Source organism: Puma concolor, chromosome A2, assembly GCF_028749965.1.
Source record: "Puma concolor isolate L17-30 chromosome A2, mPumCon1.1.hap2, whole genome shotgun sequence".
Taxonomy (NCBI): domain Eukaryota; kingdom Metazoa; phylum Chordata; class Mammalia; order Carnivora; family Felidae; genus Puma; species Puma concolor.
The window spans coordinates 152491285-152507993 of NC_141668.1; the positions used below are offsets into that span (position 1 = coordinate 152491285).

General features: G+C 56.1%; 1 protein-coding gene across 12 annotated transcripts in view; it reads left to right on the forward strand.

The window, feature by feature from the left end:
* The window catches only part of CACNA2D2 (calcium voltage-gated channel auxiliary subunit alpha2delta 2), a 144538-nt gene that overhangs the window by 104138 nt on the left and 23691 nt on the right, over nt 1–16709 (forward strand). For all 12 annotated transcript variants that reach the window (XM_086698115.1, XM_086698113.1, XM_086698114.1 and 9 more), the window contains exons 4-5: nt 7764–7823; nt 15657–15701. In XM_086698115.1, coding sequence (XP_086554241.1) covers nt 7764–7823; nt 15657–15701 — 105 coding nt within the window. The remainder of the gene's footprint in view (nt 1–7763; nt 7824–15656; nt 15702–16709) is intronic.

Here is a 16709-nt window from a genome sequence, read left to right on the forward strand (position 1 = left end):
GCTGCCCTTGCAGGCAGGACCAAGGAGGCATGGAAATCGATAACCAGGCCCAAGATGCCCAGAGAGAGCAGCAAGCCCAGGCCTGGGGGTGGAGAGGTGGGTGCCCCTCCACAGGGGAACCACACACAACTTGAGTGAGTTTTTTCCTGGTACATGTATTCTGACCTTTTTTTTTTTTTTTTAAGAAAAAAAAATCCATTTTACTAATTTTTTTTATCAACTCATGGGAGACGTGTGCAGCTGGTGAGGGAAAAGGTCAGGGGGCCCGTTGGCTGCCAACAACAGCACAGGCCTCACCTGACGGCTTTCCCCTGAGGCGCCCTTCGCTTGGAGGAGTGTTTGTCATTTTCCCTGCAGCTTTGGTTGCTGGAGTTTTGGTCTGAGGTTTGAGTGTTTGTTTTTCATTATTTTGGTGGTTGTTTTTTATCTTTCAGCTGTAAGTCTGGTTAATACAGAAAGGGTAGGTCAGATGTGTCATGGGAGAGGAGCCAGGTGTGTCCAGTGTAGACAGATGCAGGAGACACAGAAGGAGGGACTTGGGAGGGAAGGTGTAGAGAGGATGGGAAGTCAAGGCCAAGTGTGGTCCTGCCCAGGGATCACTAGTGTCAGCGGTACACTTGACAGGAAGGCAACTGCTTCCAATCGACTGCTGTCTGTTAAGTCATGGACCCTGGGCAGCCTGCTCTGCCCAGGCTGGTGTGCTTCTCTCCACCCCTCAGAACCAGAAAAATGGGGGATCAGAACAGAACCTGCCCTTGGAATGTCGTGGTGAGTGAGGCTGTGTCTATAAAGCCCTGAGCACATCACGTGCTGCATATGGTGGCAGTCAAAGAGTCATTGAGGCAGCCGTCACTCAGGCAGCAGGCACTGTCCGTCCACATGTGCGCCTCCCCTAAGCCACAAGTTGCGCAAGGATGGGGCCAGGTTGGGGTCTCCTGGTTCCTGACTGTGGATGTGCCCACTTGGAGCAGATGGTAGACAGAAGGACAAAGGCCCACTCAGGCCAAGGTAGCAGGAAGGAAGAGACCCACAGGGCCATGAACCCCAACCCCACCTGCACATCTACCCCTATTGTCAGCCCTGGGGCTTAGGCTCCTCCTTGCTAGGCTGCATCTTGCTTCATTATTATGCAGATATTTTAATTATGCAGATATGTTTTTAGACAGTTTTAAATATGTATATTATTTACTCATTAGACCATAACAGCTCTGGAAATTGGAAATCTGTATTTAGTATCTATCAGTGCACAATACAGAGCTAATACAGGGCCCACAGGCAGGGAGGGAAGCAGGATGGCAGAGGTGGCAGTGCTGGGCTGAGCAGGGGCTGTTGGACACCCTGGTCCTTACGCCCTCCCGGGGTCTGGGCCCAGCGACTCCAAGGTTGGAGGGTGGGCTCAGAGCAGCATCTGGGAGGCCAGTTACTGATCCACTCTCCTAAGGAAAGGACAAAGGAATCACTCTTGGAGGCGAGGGGGCGGGGGGAACAGCCCAAGCAGCAGCCTTCATGTGGCCAGGCCTGGTCCTTCCCTGAGGTTCTCACTGTCCAATGCTGCTTATAGATGTGGGTTGACACCCCCTCTACCACTTCCTCACCAGGGGTCTGGGGTAGTGGCACTAATGCTCTGAGCCTCAGTGCCCTCACCTGTAAAAGGCAGGGGAACAGAAGAATCCACCTCTCTGGTGTCTTGCCAGGGATGGAATGGGGAGGGTGAAGAAGAGGCCCAGTTTTCCACCTGTCATTGGATTAACTGCACAGTCAGTGAAGCCCTGGCCCAAGGTAGGTGCCAGGGGTCATGTCTAGTGTCATCTATCACCATTACCTTCCTTGCAACCCTCTGGCAGTGTTTCCAGGGCATCTACTTGGTGCTAGGACTTTGCTGCCCCCAGCCTCCATCTCAAAGCCCCCCCACCCCCAACCATCACAGTTTCTGCCGGGCTCAGCCCTCAGTGGCCCAGATCTTAATATCCCGCTCCCCATGGGTTCAGGGCCTTTTATCCTAAGCCTCTTGTATCCTCTTGGAAGAGGGAGTAGCTCTAACTAATTAAGACCAAACACCTCATACAATCTTTCCCTCTGGGCTGCATGAAACAAATCCTGTTTGATAGGCAGTGGCTCCCCAGACCCTTTCAGGCTAGGCCAACACTGGGGTGAGAGGAATGCCCTGGAGAAGCGGGGGGGGGGGGGGGGGGGGGGGGGGCACACCCAAATTGGGGGAGGAGTGGGCCCTGAAAGAGGAGAGAGAAGCCTGAGGCCCCAGCCCTGTCTCACCCAAGCCCTGCCCCTCCCAGCATGCAGTGAGGCTGGACCCTCCAGCTGTTGGCCTCAGAGGAGCACCCACCATGACTCCAGGCCCTTCATCTGTGGCCATTGGCTCTGCGGCAACGGAAAGATGTTTAACTTAGTGAAATTTGAAGGTGTCTCCTCAGGCGAGCTTTGTCCCCAGCCCGGCACACCACCAGTCCTCCTCTTTTTTGCCTTTTCCTGTAAGAATAGTTTCCAGAGCTGAGAGAAATTGATTGTTAAGTGAAACTCTCTGCTAATTGCCTCTGAAATGCCTGCTGTTATTGTGATGGACTTGGCTGTGAGCAGCCCTGCTCAGCAGTCCCACCATGGTTCCATCCAACGCCTTGGCCACGACGGGGACATCTCGGGCCAGGCAAGCCACCATCAGCAACTTTGCAGCAGCATTACCCTGATAGGCAGCCCTAACCCTCCACAATGTGATGAGGAAAAGTGGCTCGGAGAGGTTGAACCATACATGTGGGGTCACACAGCTGTCTGGCAGAGCCAGGCTCAAGCCCAGGTCTCTAGCCAAGTTCAGAGATACTCTGGTCTTGAGTTAGCAGACGTTCATTGTGCACCTACTGTGCGCAAGGGGACAGGTTATTGTAAACTTAACAGCTGCCAGATGCAGCCCTCACCAAGCTCGGAACTCAAGGAAGAAAGCAGATGAGGTGTGATGGGGACAGATGGGGGCTTGGCAGGGGTCAAGGAGTGGTTAGGAGAATGAGGTCTAAACTAACACCTCAATGGTGAGGGAGTGAACCCCCTGAGGAGTCTGTGTGATGATGCACAAGGTGGAATTAGAATGTGCAAGGGCCTAATAGCAGAAGACCAAAGGCTGTGGGTGGCTGAGGGATGAGAATGGAGCATATCTCCCCCAGACAGGCAGTAGCCTGGACGTGGGACCAATCTGTGGGCCCACTTCTGCCCCTGCCCTGCAGGGATCTTGGTAAGTTCTGTCTTTACCTCTGGGCCTCAGTTTCCTTCCCCACCCTGCCTACTCAGAGCCTTTTGTCATAAGGACCCAGGAGAGGTGGGAAGGATGCACTAGGAGAATGAACCTTAGGACAGGGTGGGGCTGGGCTACAGGTACATCTCCCAGACAGCCTTGAGCTGGGCTGACTCCTGTGTGCTCTGTGGAGATGGAAGCACGAGGCTCTGAGTGCCTGACAGGGGAGGGGAGTCCAGGGACTGGGTGAAGGCAAAAGGAGACTTCCAGGAGAGGTGACACAGTCTGATAGGGCTGATGGAGATGATGTAGAGCACGTCTCACACAATAAGAGTGGATAACAGAGGAAGACCCAGAGGTGGGCAAGAGCCTTGCGTGCTTGGAGCCAGCAAGAGAAACCTCCCAGGGGACTTGACCCTCTGGGCAGCTTCTAGGGGTTGGAGCAAGGGGGCTGCCAAGAACCTACCCACCCTCTGAGTGGGTACAGTTCCCGCCTCCAATTTACAGACAAGAAATCGAGGGCCAGCAGGGAAGCCACTTATGCAAGGAAGCCGGGATTTGAACCTCGGCCAGGGCTCCAAGGCTCTGGGAGTCAGGTTCTGATGGCTGCTTGGAGCCCCGCAGGCATGCCAGTGGGTGGGCCTAGCCCTCTTCCCTCTCCCCTCTCCCCCCAAACCTGATGGGACCTCCAGCTGCCAGAGCTGGTCCAACGCCCCCCCGCCCCCATCCTCCCCCCATCCGTCCTTCCCCCCACCCCCCCACCCCCCCCCCCCCCCGCCCTCTGCTGCCTCAGCCCTTCCTACTGAACCACCAGGCCTGTGTGTTTAGCAGTTTCCACACGTCCAGCGCCCGGGGATGGACTGATTGATCTGTAACACTGAAAAAATAATAATGGCTTGATCGTTACCGAGGATTAAAAGTAATCCTTTCGCCGTGGCTCTTGCAACTCCGTTATTCACGAGTCAGCAGGCTGACCTGGGCCTTCGAGCCTATGGGACTCCATGGATTCAAGGAAGCTAGGGGCTAGGCAACCCCCCAACCCTGGGTCTCCCTCACCAGGCCCCCCTCACCTTGGCTGCTCAGCTAGGGAGCCAGAGGGCCTGCAGCCTGTGAAGCCTCTGGCTTCACAAGCCTCTGGCCTGTGAAGCCCAGAGACAGAGCTGAGCCCTGAGAGGGTAAAGGAGCTGGCACCCCTGGCCAGCAGGGAAGGTGGCTGCAGGAGAGGACAGCCCCTCAAGGCTGTGGCCCAATTGGAGACTTCAACTGGTGCAGTTTGGTGTTTGTAGCCCCATCAACCCTGTGGCTTTTCTGAGGCAAGAGGCCTGATTCTGGTTATTCCCATACCCTGCGCTCGCCTCATCCCCCATGAAGGGCAGTGGCCTCAGTGGAGCCCTTCACTCTAAGAAAGGTCTGGGGTCCCTGGGAAGGTCACAGGCCACAGGGTAAGGAAAAGGGCCGTGAAGTGATTGCCCAAGGCTCACCCCTCAAGGTGTGGCCCCAGGGGCCGTCCCTAGGCCTCATACCCTCTCATCCAGGCCAGGTGCTAAGCTTGCACCCTAGTAGATGCTCAGTTAACAGTAATAACAAGTGTTGTGTCATGTGTGTCACACAGTAATGTCCTCTACAAAAGAACATGGCAGGATTGTGAATCAGGGGCCTCACCCATCCTGGGAGTTGGGGTCAGGGTAGAGGCGTTTGTTGTTTAGGCTGAGAAGAGGCCCCAGGATGGAAGTGAGCGCAAGTGCACCCCTCGGGAAGGCAAGAAAGACTTGCCTTTTATATGCAGAGCCATGGGAAGCTGCTAAAGTGCTTCAGGGCAGGAGGTAGCCTCAGGATGAGATCCACATTTGGAGAATAGATGACAAAGGGCGAGAGAGGACACAAGAGCCTGAGGGAGGGACAGAGCCTGGGCTGGAGATGAACAGTAGGTGGTTTGAGTGATAGCACAGATGAGATATAGGCAGCAGGGATTCCAAGACGGATGGGCTCATTCCGAGAGGAGATGGTATGAGCTTAGTGGGCCTGAGGGTCACCCTAGGAAGGTGTCCAGGACCTTAGAGGGGGTCAGGATTGGAAGCAAGATATGGAAGGTATCTAGGAGTAGAGACCTGTGGTCCCTGAAGCTGGGTGAGGGGGGTAGGGGCCCCCCAAGCAGGCACCGCAAAGCAGGTGGGCAGAGGATGGAGCCTACAAAGAAGACAGGTTGGGTAGCAAGAGAGGGGATCAGAGTCCAGGAAGGGCTCAGCATTATAAAGTGAGGGGGTTTGACTTCAAGAGGGACTTCCCTACCCTGTCCCCAAGACCCCCAGCCTAATAGTCTTCTAGCATCCAGTGCTCTTGGCTGGAGGAAGAGGGGGAGCTAGGCCCAATGGGAGTAAGGATGGCGCTGGTCAGCCCATCCTGCCAGAGGAGGCATCCTGCCCCAGACAACAGAGGCCACAGCTCTGTAGGCCGTACCCCACCACCACAACTGTTACATGCTGGGAGGGAGGAAAACTGGTCTCCTGGGTCCTGATCCCCATTTCCCCATCATGAGCAGCTGGCAGGCTTTGTTAGAATCTCCCCCACTGAGGTCCACGTGCCACACCAGGCCTGGACCAATGGACAGGGGGTATGTGTCCTAAATACCAAGAGACCAGGGCCTTCTGAGTAAGCGCTGGAGGCCAGGAGGCAGGACCCCACTGCTCCACCCATAGGATGGAATGGGGCAGGGATGGAAAAGCACAGCCCCTACTCTACAAGAGTTGCCCTGCTCCTCACTGGGCATCGTGGAATGTACCTTCAGACCTTGGTCATGGGCTGGGTAACACAAACGTGGCTGAGGGGCGCCTGGGTGGTTCGGTTGGTTAACAGTCGACTTCAGCTCAGGTCACAAACTCATAGTTCGTGAGTTCAAGCCCCAGCATCAGGCTCTGTGCTGACAGCTCAGAGCCTGGAGCCTCTTCAGTTTCTGTGTCTTCCTCTCTCTCTGCCCCTCCCCCGCTCACACTCTCTCTGTCTCTCTCTCAAAAATAAACATTTTCAGGGGCACCTGAGTGGCTCAGTTAAGCATCAACTTTGGCTCAGGTCATGATCTCACTGTTTGTGAGTTTGAGCCCTGCATCAGGCTCTGTGCTGGCAGCTCAGAGCCTGGAACCTGCTTTGGATTCTGTGTCTCCCTCTCTCTCTGCCCCTCCCCCACTCATGCTCTGTCTCTCTGTGTCTCAAAAATAAATTAACATTAAAAAAATTTTTTAATAAATAATAAACATTTTTTTAACTAAAAAGAAAAGACAACGTGGTTGTGAAGGCCAAACTCAGAGCCCCAGCCTGACCCAGACTATGTGACCTTGGAAAGGTTTCTCATTGTCTCCCTGCCCAGGTATCCTCATCTGAGGAAGACATGAGCAGTGACAGGTACACATGCTGTGTCACCAGCCTGGTGGCAGGCTTGGTATGCAGTAAGTGACCAGTTCACTGTAACAGTCGTCAGTATGATTAACAGGACTTCACTGCACTTAGCTCCACAGGAGGCCCCAGAGGGCCATCTTCAGGAGCTCCAAGAGTTCCTGGAGGGACAGAATCCATGGAGGTGCAAAATAAGAATCTCTGGGCAGCCAGGGTTCAAGCCCTGAGGGTGGCAGAGTACCAATGCCTCTTTCAGGAAGCCCTCCATGACATCCCGAATTCCCACAGCACTAAGCTTCCTAGAAGCACTTCAGCTACTCCTGCTCTGGTTCTACCCAGTTTTGTGCCTGTTTCCTCCTCTAAATTGTGAGACGACAGAGCTGGCTGGCCTGCCACATCTCCACACATCAGCATGGTCTGGTGCCAGGCGTGGTTGGTAACAGGGTGTGGGATAGAAGGACACAGAGCTGTGCTCACAGGCACAGGGGCCATGATGGAGGAGAGTGCAGGAACCAGCCCCAAAGGGTGGGCCAGGCTTGTGTGGAGAGAAGGCCTGGAGAGCCTTGCTGGGAAGGGGCTCAAGAAACCAGGACAGGGACAGTGGTAGGGGGCCTGGGTGGGCAGAGGTGTGCTAGGGGTACCTCCTGTTGGGCCCTGAGCAAGCTGGGGACAATGACACATCGGCAAGGCACTCTGTCACTTGTGGCAGTTCACCCTTGACTAGGGAGGGCCTCCTCTTGGCACTGGAGTGACACTGGTTTATTGGAGGTAGAGTGGCAGTGGGGCTTGACTCCAGGGCCTGAGGCCTACTACATCCCAGGGGTCCCCCTGCCATCGTGTGGGCAGGAGATGTGCCTGGGCTAAAGTACAGGGAGTCTCATAGAGATGTCACAGGAAGATACCACTCAGGTCACTGTGCAGGCTTCACCTGTCCTACGTGAACCCAGCTGTGGGTGGGGGAAGGGCACCCTTCTCAGCAAGCTGAAGAAGGTCTGGGGCCAAGGAATCTCTGAGGGTCTGGCAGGATGGGACAAGGGAGTCCGTGAGCCAGCCTGGACCCAGGGAGTACTAGGGATGGAGAAGGCTTGGGCTGGGCATGAGTCTTCCTCAGCCTCTGACCTCCCTGTGCTCTGTTCCTCAGAGATTGGCCGACGCTGCAGAGAACTTCCAGAAAGCCCACCGCTGGCAGGACAACATCAAGGTAAGAACTGCAGTGCCCTCCCCAGCCCCTACAACCTGCCCACCTCCAGCAAGGACAGATGTGAATTTGGGGGAGGGGGCGCTGCCCAGAAACACTGGAGGGGCACTGAGAGCTCTGTGGAGTAGAGCCTGGAACCTTTGTCCAGCATTCAGCAAACATTTGAGGCTCCCCTTGGTGCTGGGAGAGAGGGTGCAGCTATGAACCTCTCACTCCACCCCAGAGGAGCTATGGAGTCCCCCGCGGGCAGACATGCTGCTCTAAAGTGATGCTCCCCAAAGTTGGTGTTAACCTTGGTGGTTAAGGATGTGCCCAGACTCTGGAGAGAACCTAGGGCAAAGAAGTCCCTTGACTCCAGGACTTTTTAGACTTTAATACGCTGACTTGGAAGAGTCACTGCGGGAAGGGGACAGAGTTCCCTGTCTTCCAGGAGGCCGTGAGCCTAGGATAGGGGACTAGGCTGTCACAGCCACAAAAGCCCCTTCTTCCACCAGGAGAGCTCAGAAGGAGCCCAGGTGCCGAGGGAGTGGAGGGGTGAGAAGCTGGTGATAGGTCTCTTCTTGAGGGTGGAAGGGCCCAGAATGTGGAGGAGGAAAGGGAAGCCTCACTGCCCCCCAGTTTCAAACCCAGGTAACCCTCACAAATTCAGGCAGCTGTGTGTGATTTGGACTGAGGCTGGATATACCGGCACCATTACTGTGAAGCCAGCATCTCAGAGGGTCACAGTAAGCCAGAAGGTAGACTGAGGCAGGGTTCCTCCCAAACTCAAGGAACCTCCCATGCCAGGGATGATGGAACGCTCAAGGACCAAGCCAGTTGGTGGTGCTCATGTGTCCTCCACAGCTGCTCAGGCCTCTGAGCCATGCCTCCTGGTGGTCTCTGCCAAACACCGGAAGAGGCACCAAGAGCTGCCTGCTGGGACCCAGGGACCAATAAGGGGCGGGTAGGCCCTTGCCACTGCAGCTCTGGGCCTGGCACTTCTGGGGGACAGGTGGATTATTATCCCTACTTAAACTGATGAGACCACTGAGGCACAGGGTGGTTAGACCGGCCTGACATACCTGTTGATGGCAGAGATTCACAGCTGGGCTGCCAGATACCAGGGGGTTCATGTCTATGATCCAGGCCCGCTCAACCTGTCTGTCCTCCTCCCTGGTCCCCATCTCTCCAGGCCACCCTGAGCCCTGCCCTGCCTTGCCCACACCATGGCATTCTTCCTTTGCTGCCTGGTGGGTATTGGCTGCTACCCTTAGGGAGCTCATGTGGGGTTGGAAGTAACAGATGATTTTTTACAGTGAACACATAAATGAGCTGATGACTCCTTGGACTGATCCCACCACCCCAGGAGCTCAGGACTGGCCCTTCTCTCCCTCCCTTTCCAACACCACCACCCCACGGGACCCACGGGTCCCCGTGCCACCTCAGCCCCTTGATCAGAAATATACATGGTAGGGGCGCCTGGGTGGCTCAGTCGGTTAAGCGGCCGACTTTGGCTCAGGTCATGATCTCATGGTCCGTGAGCTCGAGCCCCGCGTCGGGCTCTGTGCTGACAGCTCAGAGCCTGGAGCCTGTTTCAGATTCTGTGTCTCCCTCTCTCTGACCCTCCCCCGTTCATGCTCTGTCTCTCTCTGTCTCAAAAATAAATAAACGTTAAAAAAAAAAAAATTGAAAAAAAAAAAAAGAAATATACATGGTGGTAGCCACTGGCACCTACCACTCAGACCATGCCCCCGCCTGCAAACAGCCCCCACTCTGGTAACTCCTCTGCAGGACCCAGCCCTCAGCCTGTGCTCAGGGTCCCAGGATCTGACTGTTCCTGTCCCCTTGTCATCCTCATTCATCACCCAGCTCCTCCTATGCCCCAGCCACACTGAACACCTCACTCCAGACCCATTCCCAATCTCTACCCAATGCCTTCTGTTCCTCCTGGAGGCCCGGCTTGTCTGTTCCTTCTTAGTGAGGCCTCTCCCATGCCCCGGCCATCAGCTCCTCCACTTTCTGGGTATCCAGGACCCTCGGCTCTTGCTCCAGCTCTTTGCTTCTGACATACCTGCATCTTCCCTCCCCACCCAGGACTATATGCAGAACAGACAGGACTGGGAGTGAAGGAAGAGGGAATGATGGAATGAAAAGACCCACCCTCAGCTTGGTTTTCTCTCCCTCCCAGTCCAGGCCCCAAACAAGAAGACAAAGAGGCTGCCTCGGCCCCAAACCTATTTTTTTCCTGACGCTGCAAAAGACCCCAAATTTCCAAGGATCATCCTGCCAGACTCCTGACCTCTGATTTGCAGCTACTCCCAGAGGCAGGAACAGTTTATCCCAAGCCAGAGTGGGCACCACAGGGGCCTGCCAAGAAGGAAGGCCAAGGTCTCAGGGGCATCCAGAGGGTACTAAGACCAGTACTGCTTAAGACACTGAGTAACTGTGGGGCCCAGCAAGGGTTTGCCCCTCTCTGGGCTCCAGTGTCCCCGTCTGGCAAAGGACTAGCTGGTCTTTGGTGCTGCCTGCTGGCCCAGGCATGGTGTGTGAAAGGGGAGGTCCACATGTCAGGCCATAGAGATGCCAAGTTGGTGACAGTGTGGGTGCATCTCTGGCTCTGGGTGCTCTTGTCCTAGTATGAGGCAGAAGTGAGCTCTGGCCAGCCCCCTCCCCTCAGCTTGACCTGGAATGCCCCCAGCTGTGGGTGACCACAGGGCCAGCTGGTGTTTACCACCACCTCCCCCTCAGTCCGTCAGTCTGCCTGTCTGTCTATATCTTGAGCGGGGTGAAGCTGTAATCACCCCCTGCTTCCCAGCTGCTGGGTCAGGGCCCTTTTCTTCACCAGAAGCATTGCACTTGCCCCAGCTGCCAGGACAAAAGGCGTAAGTGCTAATGGTGGGCCCATTAGCTGGCACACCAGCCATGCCTGCCTGGGCTGCCAGTGAGAGCTGGCAGCAGCTGCAGGTGGGGACTGTCCATGCCAGGGGGGCACAGGGACTTGAGGCTGGGAAAGAGATGGTATTTTTGTCCCTTGCAGGCACACCACCCACCCTTGAAACCATGTCCTTCCCAGTGACCTTCAGAAGGTACAGACAAAGAGCCATATTCCTCCCAGCACTCTAGGAGAGCCACAACCCCAGTGTCAAACCCTTTACATACGCCCGGCCGTCTCCCTGTAACACCCTCTCCTCCTCCTTCAAAATAGCAATGCCTCTCCCTCTCCAGTTAACTCCCTCGGGCTCCTCTTTCTGGTCTCTAAGCCTAGGATTGGCACCCGCTGCCCCAGGCCAGTATCCCAGTGGGCTCATCTGTCTGCCCCGCTCAAGGCTCCTCTAGGCCAGAAGCAGCTGGACCTGATTCAGTGTTGCCCACCAGCTGTCCATGTACCCAGTCGAGTGCCCTGTGGACAAGTTGGCCAAGAGCAGCTGGGCCTCAGTCTTCTTACCTCTGAGATGGGGAGAATGGCACCCGGCAGTTCTGGGCACAGAGAAGATGCTTGGCACATGGAATCCACTTCACGATCAGTAGGACGTGGCCCTCCCTGTGTCAACAGCACACAGTAGGTCTATATGCAGACCTCTGAGAAATGGACAGTGGTATAGCCACATCTGTATACACATACCATCTACACCAGCCCAGGGACTTGGGGGATCCTGGGGTCTGCAAGGTCAGAGCTGAGGTAAGAGAGTGAGGGAGCCGTGTCTGGATGTGAAGGCCCCCAGTTTCCCTCTTAGTCTCAGGCCATGACCCCACATACTGGCTGCGGCAGAGGCAGGGAACCTGTAGCCACAGCCCTTGGACCCCAGGAAAACCATGGTCCTTGTTAGCAGGCAGCACCTCCCATGACCCTGCAGACAGACAGCAGGTGCTCTGGTGCCTATAACACTTAGGGTAGATGAAGATGGCCTGCCTGCTGGACACCATGCCTGGCACCACCACCACACTGTGCCAGCATTAATTGCCATCTAAACCGCCACCAGGGAGGAGCTGGGCCAGGGCATGGGTGGAAGAGGCAGGAGATGCCATTGGCCCCAAGGCCTCAATGCCAACATCGGGACCTGTGGGAGGACAGAGTCCTGCCCTGGGAGTCTAATGGAGGAAGCAGTCCTACCCTGGGGAGTCTGGGAGTGGCGGACACAGCTCTACCCTGGGGGGTCTGATGGGAGAGGTAGCTCTGTCTGGGAACCTAAAAGGAAGACTGTGAAGGCTGGGCCAGGCCAGAGGAGCCGGCTGGACAGGACAGGTGGCCTCCCCAGCCTGAAGTCTGCCCCAGCCATCAGACCTGCTGCCTGCCTCTCTGCCAAGCCGGCGACAGACGGCTCTCTCAGAAAACAGTCCTTTTGGCTGAGCTGAGCTGGCAATGAGCCAGGGCAGGAAGGCCAAGCATCCTCACTGTATCCCATGGTACCAAATGACACCAACTGCTATTCCCCATGCTCGCTTCCTCACCCTGTTTCCCACCTGCCAGCACCCCTCGTGTTCTCTTTTGGGCTCAGCTCCAGCTAAGGAAAGTGTATGTGTCATCTATACAAGGGCCAGGTGGGCCCCTAGCCCCACCCTTCCTGTGTCATCTGTGTACAGAAATCCACACGGGGGAGAAATGTGAGTTCAGAAGGGGTGATTCCCTCCACCCCCTGCCCAGTTTGAGCAAAATGGCCCCTAAAATACCAGGTAATAGAAAGGGGTGTTGGGTATAAACCCCAGACATTAGGGATGCCCATTTCTCCACAAACAGAGGGTTTCTTCCACATTCAGGCCCCTCCCAGGGCTGTGGAGTTGCAAACCTAAGGGCCGCCCATGCATAGGGTTGGCCCTAATGCCTGGGGAGGCCCTGCTCCCTGTCCTAGTTCCCTCAGAGGGGGCATCATCATCATCCCGACTTTATATAGTGGGAAATCAAGACCCTGAAGCAAAGCCTCACTGAGGCTGCAGGATTTAACAGGCACCCGTGCCTCACTGATGAGATGGCGGTGACTCCCGGGGGTAGTTATGGAGCTGCTGGGGATTTTGAGGCTTCAGGCTTAGTCTTTTTTTTTTTTTTTAATTTTTTTGTGTTTATTTATTTCTGAGACAGAGAGAGACAGAGCATGAGCAGGGGAGGGGCAGAGAGGGAGACACAGAATCAGAAGCAGGCTCCAGGCTCCGAGCTGTCAGCACAGAGCCTGACGCAGGGCTTGAACTCACGAACCGTGAGATCATGACCTGAGCCGAAGTCGGTCGCTCAACAGACTGAGCCACCCAGGCGCCCCAGGCTTAGTCTTCACTCACTGTTCTGGATCCCAGAGCTCACCTGTTCAGGTCAGGATTTGAGGCCAGGACCCTTTGCCAAGGCCCCTGCGTGTAATCACTAGGTACCACCTCCTCGTGGTCTTACCAAGGCAGGGCAGTAATGGTGGACACCAGGGCACTGTGCAGGCCAAAGGAGACACAAAGGCCTTTCCAGGGACCCTCCCACCCCAACCCTGATGGTCACACCCCCAGCTCCACATCACATCAAGCATAGAGACCACAGCTGTGTCTACAGTGTATTTTCACACATGTGACCTTGCCCGCCACCACCCCATGCTAATGCTACTCTCTCCCAAGGAAGGGGCATGGCCTGGCCTCTCAAGGTGGGAGACGTAGGGAGGGGTCCTGCCTCCTGAGGGACAAGGGCCACATACAGATTCCTGAGCCTTGTGCATGGTCCACAGGGGACCGGAACCCTCCTGAATGACACGTTCCCTGTGTGTCACTGATGCCACCAACATCTGATTCTCTGCTGAGACCATGAAACAGCAGGACAAAAAGACAAAGGGAGCCATTGGAGCAACTGGAAGGGTGGCCCAGGGGTGGCCCGGGTGCAGACAGGAGCCAGCCCAGCCTGTGAGAGAAGCACAGGTCTCCTGGGGGCCCCAGAGTTGCCGGCCCCTGCCCATGCCCTCTCCCGTCCTTGCTGGAGGTTTGCTTAAAAAGTTGGTGAGTGAAGCCCCATGTTCTAATCTGCAGTCCTCCCACCGCGCCCGCCTGTTTTCATTACGGAGGGAAAGAGCATCAGAGCCGTGTTTATAACCCCCTTTTAGATAACAAATCACATTTTCTTTTTGCCAGCGAGTGTGTTGAATTGATATTTTTTCCCCTCGGTTTAATGGGTTTGTGTGTTCAGGAATGATCTTCATCAACCGAAACTCCTTATTGTGTTTGATGTAATGTCAGCTTTCATTATGTGCTTCGGTCGGAGCCAGGCGCAAGGAAAGGCCGAGCACCCTGGAGCCTGGGCCCCGGCCCTCACCCCCACCCCGGGCCCACCTGGGCTCCAGTCTTCCTGGACTGGTGGGTGGGTGGGTGTGGGAAGGGTTGGAGATGCAACAGGAAGGCAGGTTGGAGCCTGGGTGTGAAGCCTTTCTTACCCCTGCCGTGTCCTCATCTGTATGTTGGGGGGTCACAAGCCCCACATTACCGTATGTGCAAAATGCTGGACACAGATGTCTCTGGTGACGGAAGCAATCAAGTCTCCTCTGGTCTTACGTTCATCGGCTGTTGTGGTCTTGCCCAAGCGTGGTGCCAGGCATGTAGTCAGTGTTGCAGAATGCTTGGATTATGCTTACGGGTATAGCCAGTGGCCTGTAGCCCCCAGACCTCTGGTGGGAGACAACTCACCACTGTCCCCACAACAGGCCCCCATACTGACCACCTCACACCATGGCCTCAGACCCTGCACCTGGGCAGTCACCAAGGCCAAGCCCCACCCTGAAGCATGGGGAGCCTGAGCTAGGAGGGAGCAGTGCAGCCCTGAGGTCACACGGCAAAGAACCGGCCAAGGTGACTTCTGCCCACCAAAGAGTAATCGCTGGCTCTGTGCTTGCTGTATTACAGCCAGACCATTGGGAGCATCACTGGGACCAAACTTCTTGATCAACACCCCCATTTTCAGACCACAAAAAAGCAGACTGCCAGGGCCATGCACCAGGTTTTTGCTGTACAAACAGCACTGAGGAGCACTGGAAGAGGGTGACTCGGACAGTGGCCTTATCCTGTGTCCTGACCCTAGAGCCCACAAGGGCAGGAGTGGAATGGCCCTTCCTAAGCCGGTGGCACTCGATGGCACCAGATTCACCTTCTGGCGGCCTCTGTCAGCCACGCTCAGTTCTGATTAAAGATCATTAAACATGAAATTAGCCCGTTTGTGTTACGGGTCCCCGGGGTGGCCGGTGATTATGACGCGCAGATGGCCAAGAACCCAGGCGTCGGGCAGGCGGGTGAGGCCGGGATGTGTGGGGCTAACACTGCAGGCGCAGGCGGCCGGGAGGCAGGCGCGGGGGCTGGGCTTTGTTTTCTCCCGCTCCTGTTGTGTAAACCCCCTTGCATTTCACAACAAATCACAGATAATTAATAAGTACATGCCCGTAATGAGCAGGCTTTTTAATAGAAGAAATTGGAAGATGCGGTGTCGAGTCATTATTTCACTCTGGCCCAGACTCGGCTCTATTTTCCCATCTTCCTCACTACACCCCCCCACACACACACCCTCCAACCCTGGTAGTGCTTCAGTCAGAGTCTATGCACACAGGCTGGCTCTGACCCCACCCTTCAGCTGGGCTGCAGTACTAAGACCCTGGTCCTGGAGTCCAGGAGCCCTGGGGAATCCCCACCCAACCTGGAGCACCACATCCCCCTGGAGCCTGTGAGGGCCCCTGAAGGGCTTTGTCTGGGGTGGGGGTGGGCATGCCAGGCCTGACTCCCGACAGCCCTCCCCCTGGCTCCTCTGGATGAGAGATGAGTGAGGGGACCGTTGCTGGCCTCAGGGCAGGCATCCTGGCTGCACCTCAGGTGACTTTGTAAGAAGCTGTGGGGGTCAAGGTGTCTGTCTCCCACCAGGAGGAAGACATCCTGTACTATGACGCCAAGGCCGATGCTGAGCTGGTGAGTGCCCCACCTACACTGGGGGAGGGAGAGCTGCCAGAGCCCCACACCCTCCCTGGGCTAGTGGCCTCAGCTGTGAAATGTTAGGTCTCAGCTTCTTCCACATTCTGAGGTCACCCTGCAAAATACTGGTGGCACAGGCCCCATGCCCAGCCCCAGACAGGTAGTGAGACACTTGGACCTCATCTGGTGGGTCAGTCCAGGTGCCAGCATGGAGGGGACTGACTGCTATGGGAGCAGGGAAGAGGGAGCAGTTGGGAGGGCTTCCTGGAGATGTGCAGGCAGGGCCCGGCTGTGGCTGTGGCTGTGGCTGTGGCTGTGGCTGTAGGCCATCGGGTGTGCTTCAGGTGGTGCAGGTACCTTCCCTGTGGTGAGGGGAGCAGCAGCTTCAGTTGTGCTGAGCACCCCACAGTGGTCCCCGCTGTGCTCACCTGGAGCTCAGTCAGTCTTGCCCTAGCTGAAGAGGCAGCCCAGCCCTGTGCCTGTTCTCCAGACGAAGGACAGGACTCGGGCTCTGCTGGGGTCACTGCTTCAGAAGCGGCGGCACTCGGGGTGACCGGAGGACCCAGACCTACACTGCTTTTCTGCCTCTGTGTCACTGATTAGCCCATGTCTGCTTGGGCTGCCCTGTCACCAGAGGCCTCACATGAAAGACATAGGACCATTCTGGTAGCAAGGGACCTACTGAGGAGGCAAGAGTGCCCAAGAGTGCAGGGCACTCAGAGTAGACAGTGTTTGGTGAACATGTCAAGGCCCAAGTCCATCTGCCTGCCTTTGAGGCAAAAGCAGTTGAACCTGACTATCTCCTCTGTGAACAGAGGTGTCATAACAGCTCACTCTCTGGAATCCCACCTGCACTGGCTGGGGCAGGAGCCCCCAAATCCGGTGTTCCTCTGCCAGGCTTATTGGCCAGGGGCATTTCCTGGGGTGAGCAGGAGGTAGACAATGACACCAGGAGGTGGGCAGGCAGGAAGCGATCCCTGCAGAGGGTCCGTGGTGCCAGGCTGG